General features: G+C 38.3%; 1 protein-coding gene across 3 annotated transcripts in view; it reads left to right on the top strand.

Annotated features, from left to right (window-relative positions):
* The window catches only part of LOC132274362 (exocyst complex component SEC5A-like), a 35121-nt gene extending 17065 nt beyond the window's left edge, over nt 1-18056 (top strand). For 2 of the 3 annotated variants that reach the window (XM_059775625.1, XM_059775627.1), the window contains exons 11-21: nt 2685-2828; nt 3442-3568; nt 3645-3855; nt 5074-5180; nt 5282-5513; nt 6517-6610; nt 12911-12988; nt 13089-13145; nt 14331-14480; nt 14905-15120; nt 17787-18056. In XM_059775625.1, the coding sequence (XP_059631608.1) occupies nt 2685-2828; nt 3442-3568; nt 3645-3855; nt 5074-5180; nt 5282-5513; nt 6517-6610; nt 12911-12988; nt 13089-13145; nt 14331-14480; nt 14905-15120; nt 17787-18008 (1638 nt within the window). In that variant the 3' untranslated portion in view covers nt 18009-18056. The remainder of the gene's footprint in view (nt 1-2684; nt 2829-3441; nt 3569-3644; nt 3856-5073; nt 5181-5281; nt 5514-6516; nt 6611-12910; nt 12989-13088; nt 13146-14330; nt 14481-14904; nt 15121-17786) is intronic. The other variant, XM_059775626.1, reaches the window with a different exon arrangement.
* Nucleotides 18057-18181: the final 125 nt, after the last annotated feature.

The following is an 18181-nucleotide window of genomic DNA, read 5'->3' as shown; positions in this document are numbered from 1 at the left end:
CTGGGATCCCCTTCGAGGTGTGTGGGAAGCTGGGATCTGGTTGTGGATAGATTCGAGAAGAGACTGGCGGGATGGAAGAAGCAGTAGTACCTCTCCAAGGGGGGTCGGGTCACTCTGATCAAGAGTCCTTTCATGCCTTACCACGTATTTCATCTCTCTTTTCCAGATTCCTTCTTCTGTGGCTGAGAGAATCGAGAGATTGCAGCGTAATTTTTTTTTTTTGGGGGGGGGGGGGGTCTGGTTCGTTGGGAGCAAGTGTGTTGTCTGATTCAGAGTGGAGGTTTAAGGATTAGGAGATTGTTGCCTTTCAACAAGGCTCTCCTTGGGAAAGGGGTTTGGGGGTTGATAGGCGTTGGCTTTGGAGGAGGGTTATTGCGATCAAATTTGGGGAGAGCAGTGGGGGGTGGAGTTCTCTTGAGGTGCATGGTCCTAGAGGGGTGGGGGGTTGGACTCTCATCCAGAAGGGGTGGGATGATTTCAGCAAACATGTTCGTTTTCGGATCCGAGATGGTAGGAGGATCAGATTTTGGGAGGATCTTTGGTGTGGAGAGCGTTCTCTTGCTCTTGCTTTCCCTCGGCTCTACATGATTGCTTCTCATAGGGAGCCCATGGTGGGTGACTGTTATCATCTTGATAACGGGAGATTGACTTGGGATGTTCAGTTTAGGAGGCATTTTCAGGACTAGGAAGTTGAGGAGGTCCCTCTCTTTTTGGAGTTATTGTATCGCCAGGTGATTATAGGGGATTCGGATTGTTGGCATTGGAATCCTAACTCTCAGGGTCGCTTCGAGGTTTGGTCTTTTTTCAGGTGTCTTACGGTTGGCTCTAGGTCCTTTCCCTTGGAAGTCTATTTGGCGTTCCAAGGCCCCTCTCAAGGTGGCCTTCTTTGCTTGGACCTCTGTCTTGGGTAGGATTCTAACCCAGGATAATTTGAGGAGACGGAATCAGGTGGTTGTTAATCGTTGTTATTTGTGTCGGAGCGATGAGGAAACTGTTGATCATCTTCTGTTGCATTGCAACATGGCTAGGGATTGTTGGGATTTAATGCTTGGTTTGTTTGGGATCCCTTAGGTCATACTTTTTTCATCTAGAGGGTTGATTGAGGCTTGGAGAGGTTTCTCAGTGGGGGCTCTCATTCAGGACGCTTGGAGGGCTACGCCTCTTTGTATTTGGTGGTGCATTTGGCTCAAGAGAAATCGGCATATTTCGATGGAATGGAGAAGCCTACTTCTATGCTTAAGTTCTCTATTATTTCCACTCTTTTTTGTTGGGTTTCAGGGAGAGATTATAGATCTGTAGAGGAGATTATTGTTTTTTTTTGGCCCCTTTGAAGGCTTGAGGCGCTCCTTGGCCTTTTGTTTTGTTTTTGGGTATTGCTCCCCTTCTGAGCGCTTTGTTTATAAAATTTTACTTATCAAAAAAAAAATAAGGTCAAGCTGGCTTCTTCCAGCTATGCCTTCCTTCTCCTTCCAATAACGAAAAAAGAAAAGGCAAAATGAGTTCTTTCTTTATTGTTATTTTGGACGGAAGGTTGTTAGATTATAATTTGATATTTAAGCTATTGAATAGTGGTATTTAATTTTCACGTTGCATGGATTGTACCCTCTTCTATTTGCCATTTGAGAGGTTTCCAGAGAGTAGCATTAGCATGTTAACTCTTTATGGCAATATATAGGACAGGTGATTCTTAAACTATTTAGGATAAAAAGGTTTAGTCTGCTTCTTTCTCCCTAGTCTTGTAATATTGTGGGTTGTCGTATAGCAGTCTAAGTCCATTTCCTTGAACATCATACAATGTTAGTTGTCGATATCAAAGTGTCGACTTTCTCCATTGTCTTTTTAGTGGTTTGTCATGATATAAACATGGCATGGCGGTCGATCATTGCTTTGAATACAATTGAGAGATCTCTCTCAAATGGATGAAAACTGGTACATTGCAGCAAATGACGCAAGCTTTAAATACCTAACTTGCATGGCTGTGAAATTTATCTTTTATAGAACGCAGTTGAAATGCTCCCTAAATCTAGCTTCTTGATGCATATGACCAATCTGTATCAGCACTGAGCTTCACAGTTATCTGGTTATTGAGATAAAGATAGTTTTTTTATTGTCTGTAGTTCTCGAATATTGCTTTTGTTATGTGACAAGTTCACCAAACTCAAACTGCAAGACCCCTAGTGTCGAGTGTCAACATTGGCCCCCCCCCCCCCCCCCCCCCCCCCAGTTTCCCCCAGTTTCGTCAAGTGTCAACTTAACTGGAAGCAATTGAAACAATCTTTCTCGATTGCAGAAGTCTTACTGTGCTGACATTCATGTAACTTTCATAACTTCAAAAAGCAATAGAAGTGGTCCCTATATTCTTCACAGTCTCGAGTGTTAGCCGTTTGCGTGCATTTTTTCATTTGCTCTCATCAGCATTTCATATAATTACAGAAGTGTGCTTGCATGAACTGGTTGAAGATAAATTTTTTTTTTGTAAGAAATAACAAAAGAAGCCCAATTTTTCATCCCTGATCAGAAACAGTGTGAACTTTGTCTAACGATTTAATAGAGCATGGCTATCTTCTGGCTTTTCTTTTTATTTTAATTTTTTTAGTTTTGTTGTGACGTCTAATCTAAGATCTGGTTTTTTCATTTAAAATTACTGATTGCCTTCATTTTTTAATCTGCAATTCATGTTTCAGTCTTCCCAAGTTTCCGCGGATACACATGTTAGTACTTCTGCAAATAAAGGTGAGGAAAAAGCTGGAGATGGGAAGTACTCGAGCCATTCTTTTGATGAAGTTTCTGGAATGGTACACAGTACTTTATCTGCATTTGGAAATAAGGTAAGGATTCTCTCTTGCATTGCTTGATGTGAGAATAGTAAGTTATGGCAGGACCGTTTCATTACCTGTAATTTGGATGTGACTGGAATAAGTTGCCTTCGATGGCTATGTAATTTTGTACTTTTTGGTTGGAGTATGAACTTTACCAAAAGCTGTTTGGTTGTTCTGAAGGGGATAATTTTGTTAATATAAGATGTCGCGAGTTTTCTGGGTTTCAAAGGCCAAAGATATGTTAGATTCCTGGGATAGTTAGCATACAACTAGAGTATGCACATATGCTTTTACACACACAACACACACACACCTTTTTCTTATCTGTTCAATGGTGAAACATTTTATCTTTAAGAGAATATATATGCTCATACTGTAGAGGCATAGATCAGTTTGAATTCCCGATGTTTGACTCCAACTGATAGTGAAAAAAGTACCAATGAGCCCGTATTGAATGTCATACACATATATTAAGATTACCGAGCTTGCTTCACTGTTTACATTCATTTAAGCACCAACGAGGCTGCATTTTTTTGTGCGCAATGACGGTCTTTTTTCTTCTCTTGTACCTCTGGTTTGGTGTAAGAAAGTGTATCTAAATGGGTCTATTGTTTGTCTGCAGGTTCAAAACACATTTCGCGAATTCGAAGAATTAAATATTCTTCGTCCGTACATGAGCAATGCTATAAAGGAGATATCTAAAGCATGCCAAGCTTTTGAAGCAAAAGAATCAGCCCCTCCAGTTGCTGGTATCTAAATTTCCTCTCATGCTGCAGTTTATTGTCTTCCCAAATTGTACTGAGTGGTTGCTTCTGTGACCAACAGTTACAGGATTGCGGACGCTTCAGTCAGACCTTACAAAAATGTACATACTAAGGCTTTGTTCATGGATGCGGACTACAACAGAAGAGATATTGAAAGATGAATCATGGGTCCCTGTATCTATTCTGGAAAGGAACAAATCTCCATACACGATTTCTTCCTTGCCTTTGGCATTCCGTTCAATTATGTCTTCGGCAATGGATCAGATCCATTTGTAAGTCTCCAGAGCTTATTTAGCTTTGTTGCATGTTAAAGATGGAGTAGCTAACATCACAAGAAAAATGGAGTAAAAATACAGAGAAGTTAATTAGGTTAGATTGTGGTGACATGTATGGGTTCACCACTTCTGCTTGCTAGGTAGTGATGACACTACAGTTGATTAGATGTTATGCTCAGCTGATGTTGTGACAGCATCATTTTATTAATTTTCAACATCAATTTTTATATCATGACTTATCAATTATTATTATTTTCAATATATCATGAAGAAAAGGTAAATTGTTGGGGGTTGCATTGAAAGTTTGTGCCAGCAAGAAGGTGTCTATGGAGGCATGGGTGATCATTCTAGGTGTCACACAGCAGTCCAAGAGGAAGCCCATGCATTTTCTGTCCCAATTACCTTGGCCACCTACATGGCTACATGACCCTTCGGGTCATTGTCGTTGAGTCTGGTCATACCCCATGAGAAGGTGGACGCTGAGGTTGTGTGCACTTGGTGTTGGAATCAAAGTTACCCCTCTTTTTCAATGATACCATAATTGCCCATAAGTGTGACACCATGCCTGCCTATTTGAGAGCAGGGCCAAGGATTCATGGAATTCCATAGTTGTTGTAATTGTCATTTGTTTCATAATGGGCTAAATTTTGAACCCTTGATTATCTGACTAGTAGTTGCCTCCTCGAGCTTTCTAACCCCCCACCCAAACACCTTCCTTCCCTCCCTCCTCTTTGGGCCAGCGCTTATCACCCTGACCTACTTCTCTGGGTCTCCCGTACCACATTTAATATCTTGTTTAAAGAATCAACTATAAACAGTGCCTGTAGACAACATGAATGTTATAGGTGGATTATGTGAGCAGAACTTTTACCTCACAATGCATGTGTTTTGTGTGAGCAGAAATTGTTTGCAGCATTGAAATATTGCTATATAGAAAAGGGAAAAAAAAGTATCACTTCAATTTGAAAGAATCTTAACATGTGAAAAGTCTTACTCTAATGCGAATTTTAGATCTCAATACTTCATTTGTCAACAGTCATTTAGTGTACAGTCTTAGTGTTACATGTGTGATGGAATCAGATTTTTTCACTTTTCAGTACATGGCTTGAACCTTATGGTTTCTGGATTTTATGCAGTCCATATACCATTCAACCATTGTAGATAAACTACTATGATCATGTCCTGAGTACTGTTGTCAAAATTTGTTCTTTCCAGGATGATTCAGTCTTTAAATAGTGAAGCTACAAAGTCAGAAGATATGTTCATGCAGCTTCAAGAATCTATCAGAGTTGCATTTTTGAATTGTTTTCTGGATTTTGCTGGTATAATGAATGGGTTACTACCTAAATCCTGTGTTCTATAGTATTTCAGTAACAAATGCAGAACTAGGTAATGAAACTTCCATTTGTTGCGTGCTGATCAGGTCATCTGGAGAATATCGGAGGCATGCTTGCACAAAATAGGTCAAACAGAGAGAGTCCACATTTACAAAACGGATATTTTCATGAGCCACAAGACAAGTCATCTGATCCTCTCCCTGAAAGTGTCAATAATCCACATGAACAGCTGTTAATGGTCTTGAGTAATATTGGATATTGTAAAGACGAACTTTCTCATGAACTGTACAACAAATACAAACATATCTGGCAGTCCAGGTATGTAGTCGTCGCTTTGATCTTCTTTATTGGAGAGGAAAACATTGAATATTTTGTAGAGGGTTGTCTTTTTACTGATTTTACTCGTGCTACACTGGATCCATGTATAGATATTTGGCTGCAATGCATTATGTGGGCCAAATGAGCTACAGGCCCTATCTTTAACTATAAGGAATTAGTTGGAGGCTTAAACTTAACCTAAGTGGCCTAATCAATTTTAAAGGTGAGAAATTGTTCAAACATGGGTTAGTAATGACAGGTGCAAGAATCTGGTTTTGGTGTTAAAACAATTTGCTGGTTCAATAAACATGAGTTTGAGTTTCAAAGTTCATCTTATAATTTGCTTTTATACCCCTTCCCCCCCTTTACTTTTTCAGTTTTCCTATCCTTTTCCTTTTAACTGGACAACATTGAAAATTTGTTTTTACCTTATGATAGCAAGTGTTTTTATATTAGAGTCGGGCTTTGTCATACTAGGTCCTCTAGAGCCTTGATTGAGGCTTAGAGAGGGTGTGTTGTGGGCTCTCAAGCCCGCGACTTTTGGAGGGTGGTACCCTTTTGTGTTTGGTGGTGCATTTGGAGGGATCAGAATATAAGATCCTTTGATGGAGAGGAATCTTCTGTTGGGGTTCTGAGTTCTCTATCATTAGCTCTCTTTTTTATTGGGCCAACGGGAGAAATTGAATATCTTTAGGAGAGTTGATTGATTTTTTGGGTTTTTGGCCTCTTTTATGGTCCCTATGTCGTTTTTTTTTTTGGGGTGCGTTCCCTGTTTGAACACTTTTTATACAATGTTACTTATCAAAAAAACAGAGATGCTTTAATCAATTTATCAAATAATATATTTTTTTGTTTTCTTTGTCATATTTTTTTAAAGCTTCATTTTTGTCTGTGAGCTTACTGACGATATGCAAGTTATATTGATTATGCGCGAAAATTCAATCTTTACTGGTGAGTGGTGAATTTCATTTTGAGTCATGCGATCTTATTTTCCCTATTGTAGGGAAAGAGATGAAGAGGACAGTGATGTACAAGATTTGGTTATATCATTCTCTGGGCTAGAAGAGAAGGTCCTTCAACAGTATACTGTTGCGAAGGTATAGCTGAACATGTCTTTATTTTACTTGGACAAATTGTTGCTACAATACATACGTGTGATTATTTAGCTCTCTGTCGTCTGCATTCCCTCTTAAATAGACTTTTTTCTTCGTGGGAAATCTAGTCAACTGGTCAAGCCATACAGACGTGCATATTTTTATGGATCGTCTTTTATTGGTAGCTTCCTTGTGGAAGCAACTACTACAATTCACATAATATTATTGTATGATATATGGTTTCTCAACTCATTAGGGCCCGCTCGGTTTGTCACTTAGAAAACTGTTTTCAAGAACTCAGAAAACAGAAAACTGTTTTCGGAGAACTATCGGCAATTTTTTAACTGAGTTTTCAGAAACTGTTAACCAAACTGATTTTTGTACAGTTTTCTGATTTTCACTTCACAGCAAACAGAAAACTATTCTATGAAAACTGAACCAAGCAGGTCCAAATGTCTCAAACTAAGTTGCCATGGTTTTTGTCAGATGAATATGACACTGAATTTTGGAAATATTCTTTGTTTTTTTTTTTTTTTTAGTCATATATATATATATATGTATTATTTTTGGCAACCATAGGGTTTCTAGTTGTTTTTGGAGAAACTTTGCACTAGTGAATTGAGTATATAATCCCTTGACCAGAAATCAATTGCTCGCATGCATTTCTTCAACAGAAATACAACAAAGTAGGCAAAGAAATATTTCTAAAACTTCTAGTAAGCAAAAGTATCTATTAGCATGTGAAATTCTAAATAAATAACTCAGGAACTGTTACCCCCCATAAGATGTTCAAGAACTTCTAAATTAAATGAAAGAAGGCTACAAGATCTTCCAGGAGGGATGGGAAAGAGAACTTCCATGCCTCTTGAGCACACAAGATGTGCCATGGATGTGTGAATTCAAGCTACTGATCTCCAATCCAAGCCGGCAAGGAGTATAGATGATGTTGTAGGGAAAAAATAAAGAGGAGGAGAAGATTGAAGAAGAAGAAAATTTGACCAGCAGACTATTTTTTTCCTCTAATAATGTCAAAAATCCCTAGACAAATAGTGCTATTTATCATTTTATGGAGGATTTGGTGCTACCATATAAGGTTTATAATCTGACAAATAGAATGCTGAAATCGGTGTAGAAAAGGAGCTGCACTCTACTTGATTGATCATGTCCCAAACATATAACTAGTTAAGTGATGATGTGATCAGCTGCCGAATCATAAGGTAAACTGCCATATTAAAATGCGTAGCAAGACAAAAATGCAACATGAAATCACTAGTCTATTAAAAAAATTAAATCAGGATCCCAAGTTACATCACTTTTTCAAGTGCTAATTCTTTTGATAACAACATTTTGTGCATCAGGTTAAAATATTGTGGTCATATTAGAAAGCTAAAAGGAAACTAAACTCAGAATCCAGTAAATTGGATGTAACATCATCTGTGGTGCTTGGAAATTGCAACAACAACAGAGGTTGATGCTCCCACAACTCTTTGAAGAAGGAAATATGCGGGACAGCCATATATATAGTATCAATGAAACTCAATTGGGTTCTATGTGTAGTGTTGTGCTGAACAGTTCAATTTTCTGTGTTGTGAGAATTGATCATGTATTTAGATTTTCAGTAACTAGCAGAGAAGTTTTCTTTGTAGAGGCTACAAGATTAGTTGGTTTCTTCCTTAGAACATGTGAGACATGTTCGTGTCTCTTGTAACCCTAAACCGCTCTGTGATCAGAGTCTATAATTAGGATTGGTTTTCTAGGTGTTTTCCTCTTAAGAAAATGAAAATATTATTGGTAAAGAGAAGCGGATGTATAGGAAGTGTTAACATGTTTTCCATTGGCAAAAAAAGGAAGGAGAGAAAAGGAAAGGGGGGCCGGGCGGAGCCCTAATAGTAAATCAGGAGTAAGACCAAGAATCCTCATCCGAGACATCTTCATCATATTACCCACTTTGGGCTGACAAAATGAACATGCCTTGCTGCCAGACCATATACCACTTACACTGCGTGCTTTTACTTCTTTCCTTGCTATCTCAACTCAAGTTAGTTTTTTGTCTTCCTCTTTCCCCAACCATTATCCCCAATGTGGCCTCTCTTTGTTAACTAGTGTTATTTGTCTTTGTTCTACATCGTCAAACCATCTTGGTTTGTATTTTCTTATTTTTTTTCCGGTTGTTGCAGTAATTAACATCTTACAAAGTTACGAGTTTCTAATTTTGTCCTTTCCTCTCTTACCACAATTTTACCTGCATGTCTGGTCTTATAACTGTTTTATATAAATTTCCAGTTAACTTCTTGTGTATGCTGATTACATAATGCGTTAAAAGTTCTGCATTTATCTGGGGCTGCAACGTGGGCAGCTGGTTTGGGCCAGGGCTCTGCAACAGTTTTTTTTTTGTAAGTACGCAAGCGGCAAGTTCTGACAAAGCCTGACATTACCTGACTGAACTTTACCTTCATCCCAAGCTGATTCTGAGCTCAACTTTATGAGCTCGGGTTAAGCTTGGGTTGCCCCAATAATGTCGAGTTCAGTCAGGTTTGGTGATATTAATTAATTTTTCGGCTATTTTTACCCTCTCACTCACACGGGGAAAGAAAAAAATGATATATCCAGCTGAAAGTTGTATTGAACAATAAGTATTACAAGATAAACATCGAAAGAGTGACAGATGAAAGGTGTTTTGTTCAACCTACTTTCTATCAGAAGGCACACTTCACAGAGAAAAAATACAGAACTCAAAATTAAGATCCCAAAGATAGGCTAACATTACATGGAATCTAATTGATCAAAGAATGTACCATTGAACAAAGAAAATAGAGTGAAGCCAAATGGTCTCATCGAAGTGAAGTAATCGAGAGAGAGAGAGATGAATCAGTAATTGGTGGGTATTGTTGGTTGACGGTTGCTGCTGTATCTCTAGTGTGCCACTGATGTTTGTAGTGGAGTGGCGTGACGGGTTGCTGCGGCTTGGGTATGAGATGGAGTCAAGTGACACTGATTAGTGTTTTATCATTTAGAAGTGATATATAGTCTGATGTTTTATAAACATCTTTTTGAAGACAATTTCGATAGTATAAAAAAACAGATGACAAATTAAACCACTTTTTGTTTAAAATAAAACCTTAATATAAATGTACATATGACTTGGGCCCACTACAATATATACATATGCATGACACAGGGCTTGGGTTGAGTTGGGTTATCCAAGACCTCTACTAAGTGCAACCTGGATTTAAGGATTTCAAGCCCACGCCAGGCTCAAGGTTTACAAGGGCTGCCCAAGTTCAAACCAAATTCATGTTGAGCTTAGGTTTCTCTAATATTACTTCCTATACACTCAATTTTACTCTCTTTTTTTTAATTTTTATTTTTATTTATATATATTTGTAATTTTTTTTTTTTTTTGATAAGTAAAATGTATTAAAAAGCGTTCAAAAGGGGAACGCGTCCCAAGCTATACATAGACAAAACGGAACCTATGAACTCAAAGAGCCCATGAAGTCAACAATATCCTCAAGAGAAGAGTAGTCTCTCCCCCGACCCCAACAAAAAAGAGTACAAATAATAGAAAATTTCAGCACCACAATGGAGGAGTCCTTCCCATCAAAAGATTTTCCATTCCGCTCTTTCCAAAGGCTCCACCAAATGCAAAAAGGGTCACCCTCCAGAAAACTCTCGCCTGAGCCCCCATCCATTGGCCCCTCCAAATATCCAACAACTCCCGAGAGGTTCGAGGCATGACCCAATGAATACCAAACAAGCAAAAAATCATACTCCAACAATCATGAGCCACAGGACAATGCAACAGAAGATGATCCACCGACTCCCCATTAAACTTGCAAAGACAATACCAATTAACAATGATATGCCTTCGCTTCCTCAAGTTGTCCAAAGTCAAAATCTTACTCCAAGCTGCAGTCCACATAAAAAAGGCCACCCTAAGAGGTGCCTTAGACATCCACACCGTCTTCCATGGGAATGTGGTACCATGAAAACCAGATAGGCACACAAAAAAGGACTGGACCTGGAACATCCCCTGAGAAGAAGGCACCCAAACCAAGGAATCTGCACCAATACCCTCCACCTCCTGTCTGTAAAGGAGAGCCAAAAACCCAGTGACATCATCCAACTCCCAATCCTGAAAAGTTCGCCGGAAGCGCACATCCAAGACAACCTTCTGCTATCAAGGCGATAGCATTTAGCAACCATAGCATGTTTGTCAACAGCGATCCTGAAAAGCCTGGGGAACAAAAGAGCCAATTGCCTATCCTTACACCATGAATCCTCCCAAAACCGGACATTCCTTCCATCCCGAACTCTGAATCTAATATGTTTGGAAAAAACATCCCACCCCTTTCCAATGGCCCTCCACACCCCCACTCCACTAGCAGACCTGATTGGTCTAACTGACCACCCTCCTTTCTCCTCCCCAAAGCGACACGAAATAACCCTTCCCCATAATCTGTGTCTTTCACTGCCAAATCTCCAAAGCCACTTGCCAAGAAGAGCACTATTGAAAGGGGCCAATCTCCTAATTCCAAGCCCTCCCAACTGAATAGGCCTGCAAACCTGCTCCCATTTGACAAGATGATACTTGAACTCCTCTCTGCGACCCCCCCAAAGGAAGTTCCGTTGGAGCATCTCAATTCTTCTAACAATAGAGGCTGGAATCTGAAAGAGCGAAAGAAAGTACGTTGTGAGGCTTGACAAAGTACTCTGCACTAATGTAACTTTCCCACCCTTTGACAGATATTGCCTTTTCCAACCAGCTAATCTTCTCTCGACCCGCTCAATCACTGGGTTCCAACTTCCCACCCTCCTGGCCGAGTCCCCCAGCGGTAAACCCAAATACGAGATAGGAAAGCGTTGCGTCCCACACCCTAAAACAGAAGCCAGAGTGTCCACTTCCTGAACCTCCCCCATAGGAACAATCACGCTCTTACCCACATTAACTTTCAAGCCAGAAACAGTTGATTATGGAGCTTTTCTTTGGTCTTTCAATGAAGCATATCTTTGTTGTACTTCCATCAATTAAACTTATTTATTATTAGCAAATACTAGTAGCATACACCATGGAAATCATGTTTTAAGTCAATTTATCCGTGGATATGGCAAAAGGTAAGGGTTTTATACTTGAATTCTGGTGAAACCCCACAGTGGTTGGGAATTCAGTCATTCTTTTGCAGTTATTCTTCTGTTTAACAGTCAGTCACCTCAGTGATTAGGAGTTCTTCCCTCACACAAAGCAGATATGAATTGTTAGAATAAGAATATTGGTTTAGAGTTTCAACCTGCAAATATATTGTAATGTTGTTAGAGGCTCTATTATTACTTATACAATATAGGGTGCTTATGTGTAATTTCTGAAACTTCTTAGTATAAATAGAATGTGGTGGAAGGATGAAAGTATTCTTTCATTCTTTCTCTTTTCCCATCTCTCTTTTTCTCTCCTTTTCCTTCTCTTCTTCTTCATCTTCTTCTACTTTACTCTTGATTTGATCATCTCTTAAAGTCAACAAAACATGGCACAAGTTATATATGTCTCTGATTTTCTGCATTTTTTTATATGTGTATTCAACGATATGTGTGCAAGTTAACTGTTGTTGCTATCACATTATGGTAGGACATTTGAACTGACCCCCATAAAGATGACTAACTTATCAAAATTATTGTTGCCAAAATCAACATTTTTAATTGATTTAAAGCCACCTGGTTTTAATATTTCCTCTAGGTTTTTCTTTCATGTAATTTTGATGATGAATCAAATGCTAAACTCTTGTCTTAAATCATCTGGTCTTCATGTAGATAGCTTGGTGGGTCCCATATTCTGCTGAATCCTGGTCCTCTATTCTTCCCCCGCCCCCCTTTGTAGATAAATCAGACACATACACCCATTATTGTCCCTTCAGGGACTCAAACCCTCAACCTTCCATTTGGGAGGAGGAGATACCACTTGGGGTAAGCCCTTGGTGGTTGCTGATCCTATCCGCATGCCAATTATCTTGGAAATAAGGTTCTAACATGTCTGAGTGATTTGATATTTGCATTTTTTTGGGGGGTGGGGACTTTTGCAACAATACTAGCAAAGCTCCATGCATACTTTATCGACAAGGATTGTTAATTTCGTAAAGTTGTCTTTTGATTTGCTTGACATGAATCCTTGGAAAGAGAATGCAAGTCACCTGAAACCTCTCTATTGCTTGCCTTTACTTCTCCAGAATTCTAACTAAAAAACAAAAAGACATTCTAACTGTTACTTTCTTAAACTTCTTGGTTTTCTACCTGAGCATCTTTATGTTCTCTCAGGCTAATTTGATTAGAACAGCTGCTGTGGACTATTTATTGGATGGTGGAGTTCAATGGGGAGGAGCACCTGCAGTTAAAGTGAGGGATAAGTAAAATCAGATTTTTGTTCTTTTCGACTTTCAGATTCTTCTATGGGAATTTTCTCTTTCAGCTACAATAAAATGCTGATACTCTGCAGGGTGTGCGAGATACAGCTGTGGAGTTACTGCACACACTAGTGGCTGTGCACGCGGAGGTAGTTACTGCATGCCTGAGGGTTTCATCCTTCAAGCATTTATTGTTTTACTTTATATTTATTTCCTGCTTGATCTTGGTTTTTTATTTTTTAAGTTAAGACTTAGCTTAGAAATTTTACAGTGGGTTTATAGTGACGAATTGTCATAAAGTTAGATTTTGGCATAATTTGCGGTGTGGTGAGCTTCCCTTGAAGACGAACTTCTCAGCTTTCTTCAGAATCGCAATGGAGAGGAGCACTGGTCTTGGAATTTTCAATTTTAGAGGTGTGGTTTAGGAACCTTAAATTTTCAGTGCTTTTCAGGATTGGGAGATGTTTTCAATGGATGCTCTTAACCGTAAGGGAAAAAAAAAAATGGATGCTCTTTTTGAGACCCTTTGGAGCTCTTGTGTTTGCAAGGATGGGGAGAACATGCTCAGATGGATTCTAGGAAATCGAGGAGGGTCTCGAAACTGGTCATTCTATAGAGTGCTTTGTGGGGAAGATGGGACTGGATTCCCTCAGAAGTGTATTTGGAAGTTAAAAGTGTCTTCTAAAGTATCTTTGTCTTATCCGTTGCTTTGGAGGATATCATGACCTTGGACAGCTTGGGCAGGAGTGGGAAACTAATCCCTAATTGGTGTTACATGTGTAGAGGTTACGGAGGCCGTCAACTATCTTCTCTTTTAATTGTGTGGTGGTGCAGGATCTGATGGTGTTCTCCTTGTTTGGTGTGAACTGGATTATGTATAGGGAAGTGAAGTACCTTCTGGGCTTCCTGGGGTGAACTTGTTTTAATGCCTGGTAGGCTTGGCAAGCTGCAGCATTGTGCCTCATGTGGCGCATCTGATGGGAACGAAAGGTGCACCATTGAGAATTGTAAAGCTGTGGTCTGTAGGTTGAAGAAAGTCATTTTAGTTATATTTCATTTTTCAATTTTCAGATTTACTGCTGGCTTGTAGATCTTTTGGGTTTGAATTGTATAGATTTTTTGGGTTATTTGAATTTTATAGATGGGGCCTAGTATTTGGTGCCCATACACTTCATGTGTATATGGGTTGCGCCACTCTGGCACTTCCTTTCATGAAACATTTACTTGCATAAAAGAGAGATGAAATTTTATCTGCCATCGGTTTTAAGGGAACTATATTTTTTAGTTCATTTCTTTATAAATCTATGAAAATGAAGCAGTTTCCTTTGTTGTAGGTATTTGCTGGTTGTAAGCCCCTGTTAGACAAGACACTTGGTATTCTTGTGGAAGGTTTAATTGATACCCTCCTCAGCCTTTTCCATGAAAACGAAAGCAAAGATCTTAGGTCATTGGACGCTAATGGTTTCTGTCAACTCATGCTTGAGGTGACTAATATATTCTGCTTTTCTAACTGGAACTGTCTTTTATTTTACTGCTGATGTTTCTGAAAAATTATTCTGCTCTCCTATTGCAGCTGCTAATAATGTCAGAAAATCAGGAAATACCATGAATTTAATGCAAATTCATTTTCCTACGTGAACCATATAGATGATTTGTTTTTATATATTGCATTCTGTTTACTTTGAACTTTATAGTGTTTGAAGATTTTTAAATGGGGAAAAACTGAGAAACAACGAATGTTAATATTCAATGTGAATTGCTGCTAAAAGAAACATTAAACAGGCCACCCTATTCTTTATATTTAGTATTTTTTCTATGATTAGTGTCATGGACATGCAAGGACCGGGATAGATGCCCGGCACAGTTACTTGCTCAGACAGTTAAATATTTGACATGTATCTTCTGCAGCTTGAATATTTCGAGACCATATTGAATCCATATTTCACGCCTGAGGCAAGTGAGTCTCTGAAGTCTTTACAAGGGGTGTTATTGGAGAAAGCCACCGAGAATGTGACAGAGTCTACTGAGACTCCAAGTCACCACCGTCGTCCAACTCGCGGAAGTGAAGATGCACTCTCAGATGACAGACAGCAAGGCATGTCTGTGTCACCAGATGACCTAATCGTAAGAACCCTCTTATTTCATTTCTTTCTGATCAATGAGGATGATTGAATAGGTTAACTGCATTATATTTTGTTATTGTGTGTTTATCAGAATTTTGACGACCGTATTATCATATTTTTTTTCGAGCTTAAACAAAGATTTATAAATTAAGGCATTTTTCAACACATTAGGAGTTGATTTGGTAAGTCTCACATTGTTGAATAATGAAATGGTGAATAAACACAAATATAATCTTGTCATTAGGATTTTTCTGAAGTTAAACCACTAAAGAAGAGGAGCCAGGATTTTACACGATTGTGGTGGGCAATTGATGAGTCAATGAATAAAAAATGTTCCATCTTTTAATAGAAAATAAAGCAAAAGAATACAATAACACATTTTGGATCAGTTAAAGTGATATGATAAGAATCTTTTTCCTAATGACACTAATATTATTCTCGATGAGTGCTTTGAGTGGTTACCCGTCAACAGGGGAAAATCATAGGAAAAAGAAAATGAAAAGAAAGAGACTACTTGAAATTGCTTAGAATAAGAAATTAAAGAAAAACAAGTCATTTAGATTTGTATTATATGAGAGGCTTACCTAGTTGCCTCCATTTTTTTAGTACTGTACAATTGTCCTCAAGTAGTTCCATATTTTTTAAAAAAAGTTATGAAATCACTACATTCACTCTATTACATATTATTTAAGTGTTTATATCTATTCCTTGTCTTTTCAATAGATAAATTACAATTTCATAAATTAAACACTATAATATATGGTCTTGAACCCTCCCTCTCTCCTATCTGTCCTATTTAAGCTTGATTGCACCAAGGGTTGTCCAGTAGTATGTCCTTTGCCTTCCAAAGTGGAAGGTTGATGGTTCAAGTTCTCATATGATCAAGAGGGCATGTGCATTATTTGCCAGGATTAATATACATGTATATATCTTTTGAGCAAAATGTGAACATCAGAAGTAAGAAAATTATCACAACAATAAGTTTGCTAAAATGAGTAATTCTACTCAATAATATGGTGATATATTTGTTGTGCCACGAACAACAAAGCCGAGACAAAGTAACAAAGCTCAGCATGATGATCAAGAGCAACAAAAAAACCTCACAGTAACCAACCATAATCTTGGAAAAGGTAGTAGAAAAAGTAATCTTAATCACAAGTGCAAAAACAAGTCAAACTGAAAAAGTAAATATAATCTGTGGATTGAGTCAATGGGTAATATTAGAAATATAATGAATTATCCTGAAAGTATTTGGTTGTTGGACACATCAGATGACGATTTGATCTTTCTAGCTGCAAAATATTTTTACCTTTGTATCTTCCCGTTTTTGTTTGTTTTTCCCTTTTTGTATTCAAGCTTTTCGGACTGATTCTCTCGTCTATCTGAACCAAAGCAATCCCTCATATTTTTTCCCTCTACGTGGGGGGGGGGGGGGGGGGGGGGGAGAGATATTTAAATTGGTCCAAGACGGGGAAGAAATTTATGTGAGTTTGTAAATTGGAGTCATTGAGTTCACATACAACGGCAGACCTACATGGCGTTGAGTGGGGTCACATGATCCCACTAAAATTTTGAAAAGTTGTTCAAGCCTGTGTGATATGATATTTAAATTGGTCCAAGACGGGAAAGAAATTTATGTGAGTTTGTAAATTGGAGTCATTGAGTTCACATACAAGGGCAGACCTACATGGCGTTGAGTGGGGTCACATGATCCCACTAAAATTTTGAAATGTTGTTCAAGCCTGTGTGATATGATATAAAAATTAGATTTGTTATAGTTGCCACCTCTAAATATTCGTATTTCAGAAATCAATTATGGGGTCAAAAATAATGTTGATGGGTCAAAATAATGGTGAGAAGTATCTCAATGTAAGAAACTAAAATTAAAATCAATTTGGAGTAAAAGTTGTGCTTTTATGAAATCAATCATCTAGTTTTTAATTGGTATTGAACCAATTTCGTAGCTACCACCGGCTGTCTAGCTTATCTTATGTGATGTCTCTTGCTCCTTGGGGAAGGTGCAGATCAATGGATTGACACAGGAATTGGAGTTCTTTTTTTCTCCTTTGTTTTTATTTACTTTTTAATTCAATTTATTTTATTTTTTTAGTGGCTGGGGAGGTGTCCTCTTTTATAGCCCACACTGTTTAAAAAAGAAAGCTTTTGGTTATGATTTTACTTTTAGCAAGTCTGTTTCTCTTTATGATGCTTAGTACTTTTGTTGTGCTGAATTTAAATTAACTCATCAGGGTTTATTCGTTTAGATATATTATTATGTTCTCAATGAAAATAATGCTTGGTTGAAATTTTGCATTGTTTAGTTATATAGTTTAGTAGTGCACTTTTTTTATATATCTAAACTCATCAAAACTGTTCGATTTAGTATTTGTAGAGTAGAAATTAGTCTGGTTTTCTTGATTTCCTCTGATACTCATCCTAAAATAGAATACGAATATTATTGATTTGTCGTTAATCGACCTTGCTCGAAGAAAGTCTAGGCTTCGTCCATGGTAGTTCGCATAAACTTTCTTCTCCAGCTCTAAGAACATGGCAGGACCTTTTTGGTGAATGATAGTAAACTTTCTTTAAAAATATGGCAGAACATTGTGTTGCATATGCTACTTAGATGTGTTCTGTTATAACTTCCCAATTTGTGTGTGTCCTCAGGCTCTTGCCCAGCAGTTCAGCTCCGAGCTACTTCAAGCAGAACTTGAGAGGACTCGGCTCAACGCATCATGCTTTGCGGAGTCAATCCCATTAGACTCGTTCCCAGAATCAGCGAAAGCCGCTTATACTTCTTTTAGAGGATCAATGGATTCTCCTAGCCGGAGTTTCAGAGGCACACAACCTGTTGGATCCCCAGGTTTCTCCCGGCAAAGACGTAGATGAATTAGTTAGCACCCATATTCTTGTTTATTTATTTCCCCCCCCCCCCCCCCCCCCCCCCCATATTGGTTGTGTAATGGTTGTGTTGTAATTCATACAATTTTGTGAAAAGAAATGCACAGTAAGATTTCTTCCCATATTCAATTAATGTTCATATGAGCCTGACACCATTTATA

This window comes from Cornus florida, unplaced genomic scaffold (assembly GCF_030987335.1).
Source record: "Cornus florida cultivar Cherokee Brave unplaced genomic scaffold, ASM3098733v1 CherokeeBrave_3.0.0_Hap2_Chr09, whole genome shotgun sequence".
NCBI lineage: Eukaryota > Viridiplantae > Streptophyta > Magnoliopsida > Cornales > Cornaceae > Cornus > Cornus florida.
Note: the sequence above shows the minus strand (reverse complement) of the source record. Positions and strands in the feature narration are given on the sequence as shown.